The following is an 18,454-nucleotide window of genomic DNA, read 5'->3' as shown; positions in this document are numbered from 1 at the left end:
ATAACTCCCCCAGACCGCATGTCTCACAACTACGCATTGGCGGCTATGTATTAGTTAGCAGTTGCGATAAGGTCAGTTGGCCGGTTGGCCGGGTCCTCAGACCTGTGGGCGCATCTCGGTTGGGGCGTGACCGTGCACGATGCTGATGCCGTGAGCCGTGGCAGCGTCGTAATGATGCAGGTCTGATTGCCGAGCCGCCTGGGCATTTCTCGGTCTCTCTTTCAAGGCCAGTGCGCTTCCTCTTTTTTCTTCTTCTCTCGAACAAGGTCTTGAATAAGTGGTTGAGCCCGACAAGACGGATAGCCTGCGGGACGCATGGGCCTCCTCCATCTTTGCGGACACCAATTCTAATTCCGATTCCTTGGTTTTGAGGGGGCGCGGTTGCAATTCGCCCCAACACATCTATCTCAAGAAGATTGTATGTAAAACAGCTCGGGGCTTTCAATGTGCCCAGAGACGGCATAAGCCAAGTTGATAGCGAAAAGCGAGCGGTGCCTACCAGTACAACACTCATTTTGTAGGCGCACGAGCACGAGTCAGCGCACAAGGTAGCAGTCGGCAAAGCACCATGACGTGTTTTGGTAAGAGTTGGACCGCCCTTGAATGACGTATCAGCTGTATCCTCCAAAGTGCATGAAGTTGAGGTAATTATTTGCTTGTCATGTTGATATTGTAGCCATCACTCAGAATGCTCGGTATCGTAGGGCCGATGTCGCGAGCCCATATCCGTACAGTGCGAACTAACACAGTGTTTAGCTTGATAGACACTGTGTGTGTCCCTGTGGAGCAGGGGTCTTGGGGGCTTGTGGGGGATGCCTGCAACTGCCTCTAACTTCCGGGATCCCGCATGTACATAGTCGATAGTGCGAGACACAGAGGAAGCAATATTCGGGTAGATATAACATAGTCAGCTTCGTAATCCAGGTTGGGCGATCCCACAAGAGTTGTCCATGTGCTGCCAGCTTTGCAAAGACGCTTTGTAAAAAGGGCCCTTGGTGCTTGGGTCTCGTGGCGCAAACGATTTGGCGATTTGGTCCCTTGACCTCGGAGTGGGGCTGACTGGACCCAAATGCCGGGGTTGCATTGTGGCCCGCTCGAGATCAGACGCACTCACGTCCGAATCTCACCGCTGCTGACTTTCTTCTCGTATCACATCTCTTCATCATTAAACCGCCCTCCACCCTCAAAGTATTGTCATCAAACGGCTCTTCGTCGTCGCAAACGCATCGCCTGGACCCCGCATACTCCGTACAAGCCGTCGACCTCGGCTCTGGTCTCTCGTCTCTCTCGCCACTTGCCGTTGCGATCCGATTGCGGTACTTTGCGCCGACCATTTCCAGTCCGTTTACATACCTGACCTCGCGCCGTTCCGGCCGCATATTCAAATAATATATTCATATACGTCCCTGCATAGAAGATGCATAACCGGTCAACGTCAGACACGACCCGTGGCAGCCACCGCATCTCCGCCACCCCGCCCATCTTTCCCACCTACCTACTACCCAGCTTCAAGTTTCCCTTTCTGCGCCGCCGCGTCTCCGCCTCCTCCTCCTCCTCTTCAGCCTCCCACCCATCATCATCGACCAAATCCACCTCGTCTCCTGCTGGCGCCGGCCGGCTCCAGCGCCTCGGTCCAGATACGCTCCGCTGCAGCGCCTGCTCGGCAGACCTAGCCCTCACGGCGCAAATCATCTCCAAGGGCTTCACCGGCCGCTACGGCCGCGCTCTTCTCGTCGCGCCGCCGCCACCTGCCACCTCGACCGCAGAAGAAGACGACTATGATTCCGACTCGGGCTCGCCGCCGCTGCTCAACATTCGCATCGGCCGCCTGGAAAACAGGCAGCTCGTCACGGGCTGGCACGTCGTCGCCGACATTTCCTGCAGCAGCTGCTCCAGAAAGTTGGGCTGGAAGTACGTCGACGCCAAGGAAAAGTCGCAAAAGTACAAGGTCGGCAAGTACATTCTCGAGACGGAGCGCGTCACGACACATCGCAGCTGGGGCGACGAGGACGGGGACGACGGCGCGTCGGGCGCGTTGGTGGTGGTGGACGGAGGACCGTATGGGACGCGTCGCCGCATGAGCAGCGACAGAGTCTCGTTTGACTCGGAGGATGACGACGAGTGCGATGATGTCTTTGCGGGGACGTGGAATGCGCGGACGGTGGCGAGGCGGAGGGCTGAGCTGATTGCTGCAGTACGCTCCGATGAGTGACATGCGGGGGCACATGCCAAGTACTTTTATCGACTGCTTGAAATCCCTTTGTTTGTTCCATTGAGCTGACTTGACCGTGGGAATCAGACATGAACCTATAGGGGGTCGGACGCCGCCGTGCACACATCCGCAAGGTCTGTAGTAGCATAGACGGCGTGTAGCCAGAATGTTTCGGTGGCTTGACTAGGATAGCACTAGAAAGCTCATCAAATTACTCCCCAATACTTTTTACCGAGCGAAGTTTCATTTTGTTGCGCTCATCAGCGACGACGAGACCATTCGATTTGATATCAAAGCCACGCTAAAACACAATATACAAATCTTTGCTGCCAGGATCAAATACTAGAAGAAACAGCCCGACGTGTTTCTCAGCCTGACCGCGCTCTACCTTGCCCAGAGATCCGTGGGCGTCCTACAAGAAGCACATGTCGCGGCGACATCAACACATTTCGGTGTGCTGCCGGAGGAGAGCGTCCCCCCCCCCCCCCCCCCCCGAAGAGGAAAAGATGAGGGCTAGGGAGACTGTGGGCGATACCAACTACCTCGTGGTTTAGCAGCGATGAGATCATTGTACAACACCGACGACGCAAACAATACCAGTATTGACAGATAAGTTCTTGAGAACTACGCTTAGCAGGAACCATTGGGGGATAATAATGGAAGATATAAAGAAACAGTAAGAGGAACCATCATTACGCTATATATACTTGGTCTACGGGATGCAAAAGTCCACGCCCCTCTACTCAAGATCGGCAAGAGCCTTTTCATTCAGCTGCTCAATGGCCTTGATAAACGTGGGGTACGGCGTCAACGTGCCCAGCGCGCGGCGCATGTGCGCATTCACAATCTGCAGACCGTACACGTAGCTCGCATTCACCCAGCCGAACCTATAACATATTAGCGTTGCACGGTCAAGAAGAACTCTTTGAGTAACGAAAGCCTACCCTTCTTTGGCGACGCCCTTGAAGTTCAGACCCTGGTTGCCGTACTCGGCATCCACGCGGTGAGGGTCAATGGGACGCGTCACGTCGTACTTTTCGACAACTACACCGTTGAAATCGACAAAGGCCTTGGTAATCATAAAAAGCCACTTGTAGGCCAGTCGCTCGGCCTCTTCGTTGAAGCTGTAGCGGAGCAGACCCGTCCAAGCCAGCATCTGCTGCGGTGCCCAGCCGTATGGGTAATCCCACTGTCGGTTAGGGCGCTCCAGACCGATTTCACCACGCGAGCTTTCAGTACCGGCAAGCAGGCCACCGAATTCTTCAAATTTTGGAAGGCCCTTTTTCACGATATCCGCTGCTTGCTTTGGTGAGGCGAGACCGGCCCACAGCGACCACAGTGTTGTAGCAGTCTCATAGGTACAGCGCTTCTTATTGACAAAGTCGTAGTCAAAAAACATGCCCTCTTCTTCATTCCACATCAGCTTGTCCATGGTAAGCTTGCGTCTCTTGGCCTTGCGGTCCCACAAGGCAGATGTGAGAATATCACCAGGCTTATAAGGGGTACCTTGGCAAAATTCTTCAGGCATGACTAGCTTGTCATCAAATAAACTGCGGATAGTTCGAGAGATGTCTGTCTCATATTTGAAGAGAAGTGAGTTGAGATCGATGGTTGCTAGGTTCGCGCAAACTCCCTCGAAGCGATAGCTAGTGTCGTGGCCCGACTCTCGCACGGCACGGTCGTGCATGAAATAATTGTCCAGTTCAGGCTCCTTGATCTCGCCATGGTTGTACGCGCGAACAAACTCGTCAAACTCCATGCCATGCTTCTTGATGTACGGCTGCAGGATGTGGACAAAGTGACTAGGCTCGGTTTCGGGAGGAACGCCCAGACCTTCAGGGCAGTATCTCGATAAACCAGTCGTAGGATCCAGACGAGCTTGTCCAGTCCAGACACTGTGATACTCTTTGATGGCGGCAAGAATGGAGCGACGCAAAAACTCGAGTGCATCGGGCTCGTGCTTGATCTTTTCATATACTCGGAGAGCCATGTCGGTGAGGAAAGGAGGTTGTGAGCGCCCAAGATAGTATGAGCGCGTGGCGTTGAGAATCTTGCCGTAGTGCTCAATGCAAAAGCAAAAGTTGAGCACCATTGCCTTGGCCAAGTCAACACGGTCGTTGACCAACAAACCAAGGGACTCCATGTAGCTATCCCACCCGTACAACTCGTTGAATCGGCCACCAGGCACAACAAAGGGGAGTCCACGAAGGGTCTTGATGGTGCCCTTGACAGGATCTTGCTCCTCAACCTCTTCGACGGCAACAGCAAGGAGACCAGGTTTCTCGTTCATGTCGCGAATAATCTCCGGGGTAATCACTTCGGGGAGTAATTGCACATCGAGTCGAATCTCCGGGCGGTCAAGGGCCACCTGTTTATAGTACTCGAATTGAGCAGTGCACTTGGAGGGTATATAGATTCGGGGTCGAGGATCATCGGTCCAGTCTTTGGGGTCGCGAGCAGCAATTTCGATGCTAGAAGCATCAATACGCCTTGTCAAGCCGTCCCAAAAATGATCTTTGATGAGACGAGAAAGGCGGTTAACAGGATTTTCGTTGAGTCGGGCTTCATCGAGGATGATTTGCTTGCGGCCGTACTCTTTGGCCAGAGTCAACTCCTGCAGTAGGTTGGACAGCATATAAGTGCCACGGACTTCGAATCTGTGGTAACCAGCCGAAGCGGCTGTCCGTAGAGGAAGAACTTTGGGACCGGAATCCTCGATTGTGATTTGCATATTGCCATCGGTATCTTCTTGTGCTTTCAAACTCTCCAGGGTCGCGTCAACTTGAATGAGGAAGCGGCGGCCTTGCTCCAGGTTGCTCTCATCTAGCAGTGTCAGCACCTGAATCGGAGGCTCTTTTTTTGATAACATACCGTGACTTCCACGACGAAAAGGCTCGGGTAGGTTCAACCGCTCGATTTGTTTGATCAAACTGCTCTGGATTTGTGTTAACTCCGCCGTCACCATGACGTTGAATGCTGCTTACCTGTGAGTAGGTGCGAGTCCGGTTCGCGAATCGGCCAGTGTGTCGTTCATCAGAGGCATAATAGGTTTTGGCATCATCAAAGACACCAAAATCCTCGGAGCCTCGAGGGCGATGCGCCGAGGGCGCGGTAGAATCACTCATTGTTGAAATGGCTGTTTGCTCTGCGAGTAGCGGTGTCGGCGGGGCGATGGACTAAGTGGCGGGGTGATGAATAACAATGTCCGATTGTACGTCTAACTGCAGACAAGATGGATTGGCCTCGAGAGAGGTCTCGAGAGAGGAGGGACTGGGCAATTCTGTGCAGTTTGCTTGTGATGATGGATAAAGCTACCAGCAAGCCGTGATGGTTTTTTGCAGAATCTAGATTCGACAGTCGCGTAGCTTTAATTACTGACAGTAGCGGGGCGCCAGGAGTGGGTTTCACAGCTCTAATGTGGAGGTTGAGCGGCCGAGGGGACCAGGTAACTTTAGTGTGCAAAAAAGACGGGATGATGGCGAAACTTGATGAGAAGTTCTCAACAAAAGAAGGAGGTGGTCTGGTAGCCGAGTCGGCGCTATCTGACGCCATCTGACGCTAGGAATACGGCAGGCGTACTTGGTAAGCGATGTCGGATGCAGAAGTGGAATGCGGAGGCAGGATATGAAGAGGTTGGTGTAAGACAAGACAACAGCGAGCCCCGTACGACAGACCGCGAGTGTAGGTGTGCCTGTCGCTCGGCCCACAACCTACACAATACATCATCATTCTCCTCTCTCCCCTGACAGCGAGCGCGTGCGCGAAAAGGAGGCGGCGGCGGCCGGAGCGGCAGCGGCGGAGAAGTATGCACTGGTGAAGCAAGCACATGCCGCCGCTCGGCGTGCGGAAAAGGGCGAATAGTGGCGGGCCTGGCGGGCAGCGCGCATCCGACTGGAGCCGCCGGCGAGCGACAAGGAGGTTGTGCACGTGGCACTTAAGATACGATGCCTGAGACGTGGGGGGAGGGGGGGCGTACCACGAGGCGGTTCGCGCAGGACACGCCAGTCGAAGAGCTCTTCGCGTCTGTGGAGTGTGATACTGGGTAGGGTAGGGTGCTAGACGGCAGCAGCAATAACAGCGCGGAGAAGTCAGAGAACTACGAGCATGAGTACATGTTTCGCGTGGCATCGACGCTGCCGAGGGTCGTCTACGAGCCCAGCACGACGGAGACGATGGGGGTGACGATTATTAGGTGGTCGCGGAGGTGTGGTAAAGTCGAGAGGGTTGCAGTAAACCTCAAGTCCCGAGTCCGAGCGGGGCCGAGAGCGGCAGCTTAGTTGCAGGTCCTTGGCTACAGGTAATACTTCCGTAGCCATTGAATCAACAGCCAGTCGAGTAGTCATTTAGATATACAAGCTGCTGATTAGCCGGCGACTAACTGGCTAGCTGCCGGTTACAAATGGCACTCACTTCCACAATACAACACCCTCACCTCTGCCTAACAAATTGGCACAAAAAGATCGTGCGGCCATCAAAAGAACATCATGGCCATCAGAAAATCACGGCCGTCAAAAGAACATCACGGCCATCAGACAAGAGCCCGCACGTGGTAAGTTTCCAAGTAAAATCACAAGGTCCGATTAGCAAGACTCATACTTAAACAGCCACCTCGAGCACCCGAACACGCTCCGTTACCTCACCCGGCCCCGCGCCGTTTACGCCGCCTCCTTCAAGCCCCCACCCGCCCGGGCATGCCCGCTTTCCCCACCGACGAAGGTATAAATATTCTCTAGCATTATCAGCATCACTATGCATCCGTCTTGCGGTGACGAGGAGTCTGGCCACGCGCAGAGGCCGGGCTTCTGCCCCGTGCCGCTGACGGAAACTGCACTACCAAACGCTAACAACGACGATGAATCGGACTCATACTATGGTGATGACATACTGTCAGAAACGGGATGAGAGGGAAGAGGTTGTATTGATTAAAAAGAACTATCTGGCTGTGCTGGCTACGCTAATGATATATGTCGTGATTACGGGGGACTGTTCCTCTGGCTTCGTGCCTTCTGTTAGCATATAGCGCCACGCGTGAGCTCGTCTTCCTGAGTCGGAAGAGGATGGTTTATTCTGATTATACGAGGAGAGGAGGAAAGCAAAAACAGGGCTCGTTGTTTGCGTTATTTCTTGTTTGTTTGAAATAAAAATATCGAGGAAGCGAGATATGGATATCAGATGTACATAATAGCATTGTCCATCCAATTTGGAGCGAATTTCTGAAGCGAAAAATATTATCAAGCTGGCGAAGCCGCACAGGTAGTGGCTGTGGTGTGACTGGTAGCAGTCAGTGGCTGGCGTTTCCATTTGAGATTGACTGGGATATATAGGAGATGCACGAAGCTTGGTCCAGCGCATTTGGTGACAATCCGTCCTGACGTGCCTGAGGCTATTACCAATCGACACAGAATTGATCAGAGATCATGGGACTTGATTGATTCGATTTTCTACAATTAACAATGTGCAATTGAAGCTGTTGTGCAGTTGGCGAATGCAGTATGAGTTCTTGCGTGAGTACAGAAGTCAGTGATTCCAGTAAAATCGGCGTGAAATGCGCGCTTATTAGGGAGCGACTTTCTTTGCGTGACATCGTGTTTACGAGCGATGATGAATGAGCTGTTGCAATAACAATGTGGCGATCGAGCAGACAGTACGAGCGTGTTTATTGATGGCTAGTGACGGTAAGGAATTGTGACTACGTCGCCGTTTGATTTCGGCTTCGCCGCAGTTAGTCATATAGAGACTTGACCTCTGCTGCGGATTGGGGTCAAATCTTGTTTCAGAGTCGCACACTGTTGGTCGTCACAAAATACCTATGGCTGGGCGCTCGGCTTTGTATGCCGAGGGTGCATATGTAGCACATCTCTCACTAGCGACGCCCGACCAACGGCACGGAGAGTACGGACATGCAGTTTAGTTGACAAGCGCATAAACATATGTGCGTGACGGTACCGGCTGGCAATGGTCTTGTGCCGTCACATGCAAAGGCATGGCCCCGGCTCCGGGGTGGATTCGGCGATGGTGCAAAGGAGCGAATCGGACGCTAGTTCTTGGGGGAATTGGAGGAAAACGGCGGGCGCACGGGAAAAAGACGGAACGAGATGGAGAACAAGAGGACAATGCGGTAGTTACTAGGCGTTTTAAGAAGAAGCCGATTCAGATGCAGGGAGGGTGTATTATTTGAGGTTATATTTGGCGCCCTATACATGAGTAGGCTTTGAGGTTCACTCGTGACGCCGAGATGCACCTTGACAGGCAGTTGGTTAGGTGGGCAGGATACAAAAGGTCCTCCGGATTTCCTTCAAATTCATTTTTTTTCTTCGATGCTGGCAATTCGCTCTCGGGGCGAAGTGCGAGGCTGCAGTGTATCAAGGCGCTGCAAGACCCCCTGTAAGGATGAGGCTGAGAATGGTTTGCGGGGGAGTTGGGGGAGTTGGAGGGACTCCGAGGGAGCCACCACCGTAGGCGACCCAGTGGTTTGTGCAGCAAAAAGTCGATGGCGCGGGGGAGCTGAATCGGAGCTGCACCCTTATCGGTAGAACTGCCAAAGTTGTGAGTCAGATAATTTGCAATTGCCCAAGCGTAAATAACTAGTCACTGGAATTACAGTACTGTACACCTGCAGATTCTACTCAAAGTTACTGCGTCGGCTTCGCCACTGCCACGGGCAGCCTCCCGGCACCTCGGCCAAAGGGTTAGGCCCCACAGTCGGAGCTCCAGCGTGCCAGAGAAAATGCCTTTTGCAACGGCCATGATTGGCTGGAATATCGACTGCGGTACCCACCAGTCGAGGAACCCCACCATCGACGTCGCTCCAGTGGGCGATGCAAGGGGACAGGCTTGCAGGGACCCAAAAAGGTGCCAATTGCCCTCTGTAATTTTCTTAAACCAGAAGCCATTGGTGCTGTTGGGCGCTATAACTCATCATCCTCTTCCCCTTGAGCATGTGCTTTTCTTCTCCAACTTCCGGTCGCCCCATTGAGCCGAGACCCCAGCGTACCAGGCGACAGTCGGAGTGTTTAGAATGCACTGCTCTCTTTTACTCCCAATGACGATGAAATCGGAACAGACGAATACAACAGAGACCTCTGACTCCCACCCTTGCCCCGGCCATACGAGCGGAAACCCGCCCATGCTCCGAGCCTCTTAGGCTGATTCTAGGTAGCCCGTAGGCATCCCCTCAGTATGGGCATGCAGTATTATCTTCTTGACTGGGTTGAGCTACACATAGTGGAGGATGGGGCTTACAGTATGATGTGATGTACATGGCCTGGGATAGTAATAGTTTGGCTCAGCCAGGTATCTTGGTAGTAGTTGATGGACAGAGGCCATGGTACTCACTACTTTTACAGCGTCTTTATAATACCTTGATTCACGGGGGCTGCAAGTGCTGTAAGTGCCTTGTGCCTTGCACCAAGGAGTGAGAAAGTCCCCTGTAAACCTGGTGCAAACGCAGCAAACGGACGGAGCTGCCAACTGCCAACTGCCAAGGACCCGCTTGCCCGCAAATGGCAGCACCTGGCACGAGCAAATACAAACCAACCGGCCGACCGGGTCTGGGCGCCACCAAGTTACGGCCTACACCCGCCATGTGTAATGACTGACTGACGGCCCGGCCTCGACTCTAAATATCTCTCGGCATTGACCTCGGGCCACCATCTTCTTCCTCCTTCTTTTTCTTCTCCTACATCCATAATCCTTCGATTTATCGTCCCCGAGTCTTTGCGACTTTTTTCTACTTCCTCTCTCCTCCCCGTCTTCCCTCTACAGCTCGCTCGCCAGCTGTACGACGAACATCCCACCATACAACTACACCTCGGCTAAACCACACCTACCCGCCACCATGGCTTCCAACAACATGATCAACCCGGCCATCAACCCCGACACCGAGGACGAGCTCTTTGCCCAGGAGGTTGCCCAGGTCAAGTCCTGGTGGAACGACTCACGCTGGAAGCACACCAAGCGTCCCTTTACTGCCGAGCAGATTGTCTCCAAGCGCGGCCACCTGAAGATTGAGTACCCCAGCAATACCCAATCCAAGAAGCTTTGGAAGATTCTCGAGGGCCGTTTCGAGGTACGCGCATACAAACTTTTAGGCTTTTCATGGCAGCGTTCAAGTCAATTGGCTTCTTTAATGCCTGGCAACGCCTTTTTTCTGAGAGCCGGCTGCCAGTTTACCACCTACGCCTCGACCCCACGCTAACCTCTCCAAAATCAGACCAAGGATGCCTCCTTCACCTACGGCTGTCTCGAGCCTACTATGCTCACCCAGATGGCCAAATACCTCGACACAGTCTACGTTTCTGGATGGCAATCATCTTCCACCGCTTCGGCCTCTGACGAGCCCGGCCCTGATCTGGCTGATTACCCTTACGTGAGATAACCCCCCTCGGCCTAGCCGCTTACAATCTCCATAACCTTTTCCACACCTTAATAAGGTGCCCCTCCACAGAGTGGGCTTGGCTACCACGATATTATCACATGCCAAGACACCCTAGCATCATCAAATGCACAGCGCTGCATGCGACTGAGCTGCATGGCATTGTTGTTGCAGCGCTTTCTATTCCTCCCTCACGTCGCATTGCCATATTTGGACCATCGCAAAACTGACTGGTATCATGCGACTTCTAGACCACCGTTCCCAACAAGGTCGGCCACCTTTTCATGGCCCAGCTCTTCCACGACCGCAAGCAGCGCCAGGAGCGTCTCAGTGTGCCCAAGAGCCAGCGTGCCCAGCTCGCCAACGTTGACTACCTCCGTCCCATCATTGCTGATGCCGACACCGGCCATGGCGGTCTCACCGCCGTCATGAAGCTCACCAAGCTCTTCATTGAGAAGGGTGCTGCTGGTATTCACATTGAGGACCAGGCTCCTGGTACCAAGAAGTGCGGCCACATGGCCGGCAAGGTCCTTGTCCCCATAAGCGAGCACATTAGCCGTCTGGTTGCCATCCGTGCCCAGGCCGATATCATGGGTGAGTTTCTCATGTCGTGTCTCATGTCGTGTCTCATCTCAAATCTCATTCGAGAAAAAACAAATGAAAAAATGAGAAAAAAAAAAAAAGTCGCTAATAATGTCCTAGGCTCTGACCTCATTGCCATCGCCCGTACGGACGCCGAGGCTGCTACCCTCATCACCACCACCATCGACCCCCGCGATCACGCCTTTATCCTCGGCAGCACCAACCCCAACCTGCAGCCCCTCAACGAGCTCATGAGCGCCGCCGAGGCCGCCGGCAAGCAGGGCGACGAGCTTCAGAAGCTTGAGGACGAATGGCTGAGCAAGGCCAATCTTTCACGCTTCGACGACGCTGTCGCCGCCGCCATTGACGCTGGCGCATTCTCCAACAAGGCCGAGCTCAAGTCCAAGTACCAGGCCCAGGCCAAAGGAAAGTCCAACAGCGAGGCCCGCGCCCTCGCTAAGAGCCTTGCTGGCGTCGACGTCTACTTCAACTGGGACGCTCCTCGCACCCGTGAGGGCTACTACCGCCTCAAGGGCGGCTGCGACTGCGCCATCAACCGTGCCATCGCCTATGGTCCCTACTGCGACGCCGTCTGGATGGAGTCCAAGCTGCCCGACTTTGCTCAAGCGAAGGAGTTTGCCGATGGTGTTCACGCTGCCATCCCTCACCAAAAGTGAGCTCTCATTCCCACGTGTCCCTTTATCCCCCCAAATGTAAACTAACAACAACCCACCAGGCTCTCTTACAACCTCTCTCCTTCGTTCAACTGGAAGACGGCCATGCCCCGCGACGAGCAGGAGACTTACATTAAGCGTCTCGCTAGCCTCGGCTACTGCTGGCAGTTCATCACCCTCGCTGGCCTTCACACGACTGCCCTGATTAGCGACAGCTTCGCCAAGGCCTACGCCAAGCAGGGTATGCGCGCCTACGGCGAGCTCGTCCAGGAGCCCGAGATGGAGCTCGGCGTCGACGTCGTCAAGCATCAGAAATGGTCCGGCGCAAACTATGTCGACGAGCTGCAAAAAATGATTACCGGCGGCGTCAGCTCCACCTCGGCCATGGGCAAGGGTGTCACTGAGGATCAGTTCCACTAAACTACAACACAAAGTCGTAGTATCTTTGTAGTTTGATTTTGTCGTGTCGATTTCCATACCTGTACGGCTTCTTGAAAAATGACATTTGGATATGTTTGTTGGATTTTTTTTTATTAGACTACGCGTCGATTTTTTAGAAAAGCAACGAAGTGCCTTCCTTGTTCGATAGCCGAGGCTGATCTTTACCTTGCACAAGGCGAATGCGAAATATTATACATACCTGGTCTTGTCAAGTCGAGACAAGCAAGTAGAAATGAGGGAGCATCAAATAACTAGCCCTCTCTTTTTTTCATTTTCGTCTCTTGTTGTCAAGTCTTTAGCATGCTTCATGCTTCATGTCGACGAAATCCTCTGTTGCGGCAGAGATGCGGAAGCGGAAGGATCTGGGGTAAAGCCAAGGCTGGGGGGGGATTTTACAGGGCCCAACAGCCACTAGCAGACCGCCAAAAACACCCACTTACCAGTGAGGCCACTATAATGAATACCTAGATAAGCCACTGAGAGCGCTGGAAATACCCAGCTCCCCGCTTTGTTCCGCACCCTGGCACCGGTGTCTGCCAGCTCAACACCGCGGGCTTGAGCACCTCGTTTTGCCTTTGCTTTCCAGGGCCCTTTGGTTGGTTGCCACTGTCGTCTCGTCCAAGCTTGCGAGCTGGCTGGCCGGCCCTCCACTGCCGACAAGAGCCGAATTCCACGGGCTCCGCCGTGAGCTAGCACTCTGAATCTCCGGTCGGCCGTGTCTTACATACATCTCATGCCCCCTGCACATTTCCCGTTTGCAACTGTTTTCTCTACTTACCCCTACACTGCTCTTCCCAATCCACCACTTCACCTTCTTACTACTTTGAATTTCGCAGCGGCCTGCCTCCGTCTCTCTCTCTCTCTCCAAGCTAGCCCTTCAAAGACGCCCACGAGCTTCCCGCTGCCGCAATGTCCGGCCCTCCGTCGCGCATCCGGTCCATCCTCAACCATCTCTTGCCCGCCGCGCCGCCTCCGGCGCATATCCACCACCTGTCGCCGACGATTTTCCTGGAGCGCGCCGCTTCCATTGAGCCCAATGCTGACGCCGTCGTCCACATCACCGCCAACGGCGTCAGCATCCGCCGCTCTTACCAGCAGACGGCCGATCGCGCCCGCGGTCTGGCCTATCACCTCAAGAAGCACGGCCTGAAACGAGTCGGCATCCTCGCCCCCAACACGCCCGCGTTTCTGGAGTCGCTGTACGGCATCGTGGCAGCCGGCGGCGTCATTGTTCCCGCAAACTACCGCCTCAAGCCCGATGACATTGCCTACGTCTTTGAGTTTGCCGAGGTGGACTCCATCATTGTGGACAAGGAGTTTGAGGATCTTTTAAGTGCCTACAGATCCAAGCACAGCAAAGTTCCAATCATTGTGGATAATGTAAGAGGGAAAAAAAAGAGGGCTACCTGGGATGCGTTTTTGCTCAGGCTAACGACCAGGGCTACAGGATACCGACGTCATTACCGGCCCGCAAGCAGGTCAATACAACCAAGCTGTCATGGAAGGTCTTGCCTACGATGCCGAGCAAGGCGCAAAAGGCTGGGCTGGCCTTCACGCACACGCAGAAAATGAAGATGACATGCTGGCCATCCCCTTTACCTCTGGAACGACGTCCAAGCCCAAAGGCGTCGTCTATACTCACCGGGGTGCCTACCTCGCCGCCGTCGCAAACATCATCGAGTCTGGTCTGAACCAGGGCCGCTGCAAATACCTGTGGACGCTGCCCATGTAAGTCGACACCCGTTTGGGTTTCAAGTAGCTCAGCTGCGCGGGCGCGCGTACTGACTGAAACTAGGTTTCATGCTTGCGGATGGACGTTTCCCTGGTCTGTTGTCGCGGTGCGAGGCGTCAATGTCTGCTTGCGCAAGATTGATTATCCCATCATCTGGCGGCTTCTCAAGGACGAGGGCGTCACTCACTTCAATGCGGCCCCGACTGTCAACACGTTGTTGGTGGCTGCTAAGGAGGCCGCCAAGCTGCCGCAACCAGTTCGAGTAACTGTTGCGGCTAGTCCACCCACTGGCCACTTGTTTGAGCAAATGGTACGTTGCGAGATGGGAAGCGAAAAGGGTCAAATCGTATAACTGACTGGGTTGGGCAGACCGACCTGAACCTTATACCTGTACATGTTTACGGAATGACTGGTAAGTCTGGCTGGCCGCTGCTCACTACCGGCATTGATACATATTTACTGACCCGAAAAAAAAAAAAAAGAAACGTATGGCCCAATCACCAAGTGCTATACGTTGCCTGAATGGGACAATCTTCCACCAGCAGAAAAGTACGCCAAGATGGCACGTCAAGGGCACGGCTTCATCACCAGCCTACCCATCCGCATCATCAAGCCGGACCAGCCCGAGGACGTACTCATCGACGTGGCCAAGGACGGCAAAGAAATCGGCGAAATTGTCTTTTTCGGCAACATTTGCGCCAAGGAGTACTACAAGGACGCCGCCGCGACCAAGAAGCTCTTTGCCGGCGGCGCCCTTCACTCGGGCGACCTCGCCGTCTGGCACCCCGATGGCAGCGCGCAGATCCTCGACCGCGCCAAGGACATCATCATCTCGGGCGGCGAGAACATTTCCTCGGTGGCGCTCGAGAGCATGCTGGTGCAGCATCCCGACGTGCTCGAGTGCGGCGTCGTGGCCGTGCCCAGCGCGCAATGGGGCGAGGTGCCCAAGGCGTACATTACCGTCCGCGAGGGCAGGTCGATGCAGGGCGCGGATCTAATTGCCTGGGCCCGCGGAAACGCCGCCATTAGCCGCTTCATGGTGCCCAAGGAGGTCGAGGTGGTGCCGGACCTGCCAAAGACGAGCACGGGCAAGATTAAGAAGAATGACTTGCGCGAGTGGGCGAGGAATGGCCGCAAGTCTGATTAGAAAGGGGACTGGGCGTTTTGCCGCACTTGTACAGTCATTTTGTAGTCATGATGCTTGAGGTGGGTTTGTATCTTGTAGCTACTCGTTTGGAATCAATTCAAGTTTTGAGGACGTGTTTTTGACTCATTTTGTGCTGGTATTTTTCGGCTCGTCTGTTTGCAGATGCCATCATCACCACTTGTAATTACTGGTAGAGCTAGAGAGCCGCCAGAGCGCCGCCAAAGACGCAAGCAGCCATTTCGGTGACTAATAAAGATCCGCTTCAGTATCCCAGAATTCCTTCAGATCTTATGCTCTAGATGTTTATCGTGACTAATTTTTCCCAGTTTCTATATCTGTCCGGTCAGCCTCTTTTGTTGCTACATCTTGGGCATGGCGCGCTAGCGTCATCATTAGCGTACTGTAGCACCCCGGATCCCAGTAACTAGCGCATTACAGAAGCCAACCCACAATCTTGAGGTGAGTTTACCACGTATTTTGTGTAGCTTCATGTCACTCACTCCCTTTAACTTGATCTCCGATCTATTAAACCAGATAAATCAAGAATCAAATAGAAAAACAAGAAGAAAAAAAAAAAGCATAGGTCTCTGCAAAGAAGAAAGTTCATTTTCTGTTTTCCTAGCACCTTACTCATTACCCATCCCCACCGCGGACACGACTTCTGACGCAAGTCTGCGACAGCTGCGCCAGCCAGCAGGCCGCCGCCCAAAGTCGCGTGCCGTGGCTCCGTCTCCCTGCGACTGCTCACCTAACTCTTTACTCATCACACCACGACGATTCACCTCTTCACGATTACCACCAGCACGCGTGGAAGCAGTCTGCCAACACAGCAGCGTCCCCCGTTGCCCCCGAGATAACAAACGACCTGGGCGCCCCCCGGGCAATCCGCAGCGACATCCACCCTCCTCCGATTGACGCGCGGCGATGGCTTCAACTGCTAGCTCCGACCGCCCAGTCTCCTCCAGCAAGCCGGCCGCCGCCCGGATCAACTCGCACGATGCATCACAGAGCCGCCAGACGAGCGCGAGTACACAGCTGCCGAAGCGCGCCCACACCTTTCACAATGACGGCGCCACCCAGCGGCCCGATGCGTTTGAGACGTCCGAGGATGCAGACGACCACGACGAGGCGGCTGACACGGGCAGAAACTCCGTCGACCTCGACGAGCTGCCCATCGAGCTCGTTTCCCTTACAGACAGGTAGAAGCCTCGCCCGGAGCGACTTGCACGAGCTGACCAACCCAAGACTAACCATACGTTCCTCGCAGCTTCATTGAATCGCTGAGTGCCAAGGTTCATTCCACACCACCCAATATAGACAAGCTGTCCCAGCTCTTCCAAGACTTCTACGCCCTAGCTTCCTCTCACGTCCAGACTCACATTAGCGCGCTGGCAACGCGGCAGCGTCGTGGCCCCTCGCCGAGCCCCTCTCCCTCTTCGATATCCTCTGCCGCCAGCCGGTTACGCGCCCGCACCGCATCGCTCAAGTCCAAGGACAGCAAGCACCTCAAGGCCGAGGCCGAGCAGCAAATGATTACCCCCGACGAGCTCGCGGACCGGAAAAGGGCACGCAAGGCACTCGAGGCGAAAAAGGGTCGTATTGAGGAGGCCGCCGAGCGGCGCCTGTGCGAGGCCATCTACGGCCGGATATACCGCCACCGGAGCACTCAAGACGAGGCGCAAGACGACAAGCTGCGGTCCAAGACGGCCGCGCTGGCGCTCGTCAACATTGGTCTGACGGATCTCGGCATCGACCTCGGCCAAGATGACAGCGACGACACCAAAGACGGGTCCGCGCCGACGTCTCGCGACGAGGAGATTCGCGCGTCGCTCGAGCCCGCGCGCCGGGAGCTCGTCGCCATGAGCGACTCGCACTACCCCCTCGGCAAGATTAACCACCTCAAAGCCGTACACAAGAGCATCGTCGACACGCTGTCGCGCTTCCAGCCCTCGGCGTCGGCCGACGAGATCATGCCCATGCTCATCTACACGCTCATCACGCTCCCGCCCGCGCACCTGCACGCCATCAGCGACCTCCACTTCATGCAGCGCTTCCGCTGGGAGCCCAAGCTCACCGGTGAGGCCGCTTACTGCCTGACAAATTTTGAGGCCGCCATCAGCTTCCTCGAGACTGTCGACCTTTCGACCCTCCGCGAAGACGAGCACCCCTCGGGCCCGCCCAAGGCCGCCGCCGCCGCCGCCGCCGCTGCCGGCGAAACCGCCAACAGACCGGAAACGTTCCCGCCAGCCTACACACAAGGAACCACTGAGACTAGCAAAGAAACCGCCACCGCCACCAAGCCCATCACATCCTCCGGGGGACTCAAGCCCGCCACGGTGCTGCGCAACCGCCGCCTCAGTGACCTCGTCAACACGCCCGCGCAGGCTTTTGGCGTTGCTAGCGGCGCCGTTCTCAGCACCGCTGACCAGGGTCTGCAGACAATCTCAAACAGCCTCGGCGAGAGCTACTCGTTTCTCGTCGGCAAGTTGCGCGAGCGCCAGCAGGCCGCGCCCAAGGAGTCCATCGTCGTGCCGCGCACCCTGGACGACGCCCGAAAGCTCGTCAGCACCCCGCCGCTCGGCGACGACGACGATGCTGCCAGTGTCGACACCATCGCAGAGGACGGCGCCGGCGCCGGCGCCGTCGTCCCAGCGCCGCATGGCCGCGACTCGGCGGTCCTGACCCTCATCGGCGGCCGCCGTGATCCCAGCGCAGACAGCACGCGTAGCCGCCGCAGCACCGCGAGCTCCCTGAAAAAGGTGGAATTCGCAAGCAGCAACGGCGCACCGCCCCTGTCGCCACTGACAGCCACTACCACGACGACGACGACGACGACGACGGTGGCAGGCGTCGCGCAGCAGCAGGGTGCTGCCATGCTGGACCAGGTGCGCAGCCTCGGCAGCAGCTTCAACCCGATGGCGCGCCTCCCGAGCATGGGCTTCCGCGGCTTCGGTCGCGCGGCGGCTTCGACGCCACCACCCCCTGCAGCGGCGCCCAAGGAGGGCGGCAGCAATAACAACAACAACAACAACAACAACAACAACAACAACAACAACAACAACAACAACAACAACAACAACAACAACAACAACAACAACAACAACAACAACAACAACAACAACAACAACAACAACAACAACAAGGTAGAGGACGGTGGCGACTTGAGCACGGTAAGTCCCCCTCACGCTCTTCAATCACGCACGGAAATCTTTGTATACAGTTGTAGCAACGATGACTGGAAACACGGGACAATGAAGAAGAAGAAGAAGAAGAAGAAGAAGAAGAAGAAGAA

The 18,454-nt window shown here is 55.1% G+C and overlaps 6 protein-coding genes across 6 annotated transcripts in view; 5 read left to right on the top strand and 1 right to left on the bottom strand.

The window, feature by feature from the left end:
* Nucleotides 1–1,417: 1,417 nt before the first annotated feature.
* On the top strand, nucleotides 1,418–2,212 carry BBA_01128 (yippee family protein; the record flags this gene model as incomplete). Its single annotated transcript, XM_008596225.1, has 1 exon — nucleotides 1,418–2,212. One exon carries the CDS (start codon nucleotides 1,418–1,420, stop codon nucleotides 2,210–2,212), a length of 795 nt encoding a protein of 264 aa, XP_008594447.1.
* Nucleotides 2,213–2,951: 739 nt separating this feature from the next.
* On the bottom strand, nucleotides 2,952–5,337 carry BBA_01127 (neutral trehalase; the record flags this gene model as incomplete). The annotated part of the gene is made up of 4 exons (XM_008596224.1): nucleotides 2,952–3,099; nucleotides 3,157–5,035; nucleotides 5,084–5,147; nucleotides 5,197–5,337. 4 exons carry the CDS (start codon nucleotides 5,335–5,337, stop codon nucleotides 2,952–2,954), a joined length of 2,232 nt encoding a protein of 743 aa, XP_008594446.1.
* Nucleotides 5,338–6,696: 1,359 nt separating this feature from the next.
* BBA_01126 (uncharacterized protein) lies at nucleotides 6,697–6,934 on the top strand (the record flags this gene model as incomplete). The annotated part of the gene is made up of 2 exons (XM_008596223.1): nucleotides 6,697–6,761; nucleotides 6,817–6,934. 2 exons carry the CDS (start codon nucleotides 6,697–6,699, stop codon nucleotides 6,932–6,934), a joined length of 183 nt encoding a protein of 60 aa, XP_008594445.1.
* Nucleotides 6,935–10,049: 3,115 nt separating this feature from the next.
* BBA_01125 (isocitrate lyase) lies at nucleotides 10,050–12,262 on the top strand (the record flags this gene model as incomplete). Its single annotated transcript, XM_008596222.1, has 5 exons — nucleotides 10,050–10,280; nucleotides 10,425–10,580; nucleotides 10,838–11,180; nucleotides 11,289–11,841; nucleotides 11,905–12,262. The coding sequence occupies 5 exons, from the start codon at nucleotides 10,050–10,052 to the stop codon at nucleotides 12,260–12,262; spliced, it is 1,641 nt and encodes a 546-aa protein (XP_008594444.1).
* A 930-nt stretch (nucleotides 12,263–13,192) lies between these two features.
* BBA_01124 (AMP-binding enzyme) lies at nucleotides 13,193–15,162 on the top strand (the record flags this gene model as incomplete). Its single annotated transcript, XM_008596221.1, has 5 exons — nucleotides 13,193–13,663; nucleotides 13,731–14,011; nucleotides 14,079–14,325; nucleotides 14,385–14,427; nucleotides 14,498–15,162. 5 exons carry the CDS (start codon nucleotides 13,193–13,195, stop codon nucleotides 15,160–15,162), a joined length of 1,707 nt encoding a protein of 568 aa, XP_008594443.1.
* A 924-nt stretch (nucleotides 15,163–16,086) lies between these two features.
* Nucleotides 16,087–18,454, top strand: part of BBA_01123 (VPS9 domain-containing protein) — a gene marked incomplete at both ends in the record, with an annotated part of 2,781 nt that continues 413 nt past the window's right edge. Inside the window, 2 exons of the mRNA XM_008596220.1 lie at nucleotides 16,087–16,361; nucleotides 16,430–18,332. Of these exons, the coding sequence (XP_008594442.1) occupies nucleotides 16,087–16,361; nucleotides 16,430–18,332 (2,178 nt within the window). The remainder of the gene's footprint in view (nucleotides 16,362–16,429; nucleotides 18,333–18,454) is intronic.

Source organism: Beauveria bassiana (assembly GCF_000280675.1).
Source record: "Beauveria bassiana ARSEF 2860 unplaced genomic scaffold BBA_S00002, whole genome shotgun sequence".
NCBI classification, from domain to species: domain Eukaryota; kingdom Fungi; phylum Ascomycota; class Sordariomycetes; order Hypocreales; family Cordycipitaceae; genus Beauveria; species Beauveria bassiana.
This window is presented reverse-complemented; position numbering and strand designations above follow the sequence as displayed.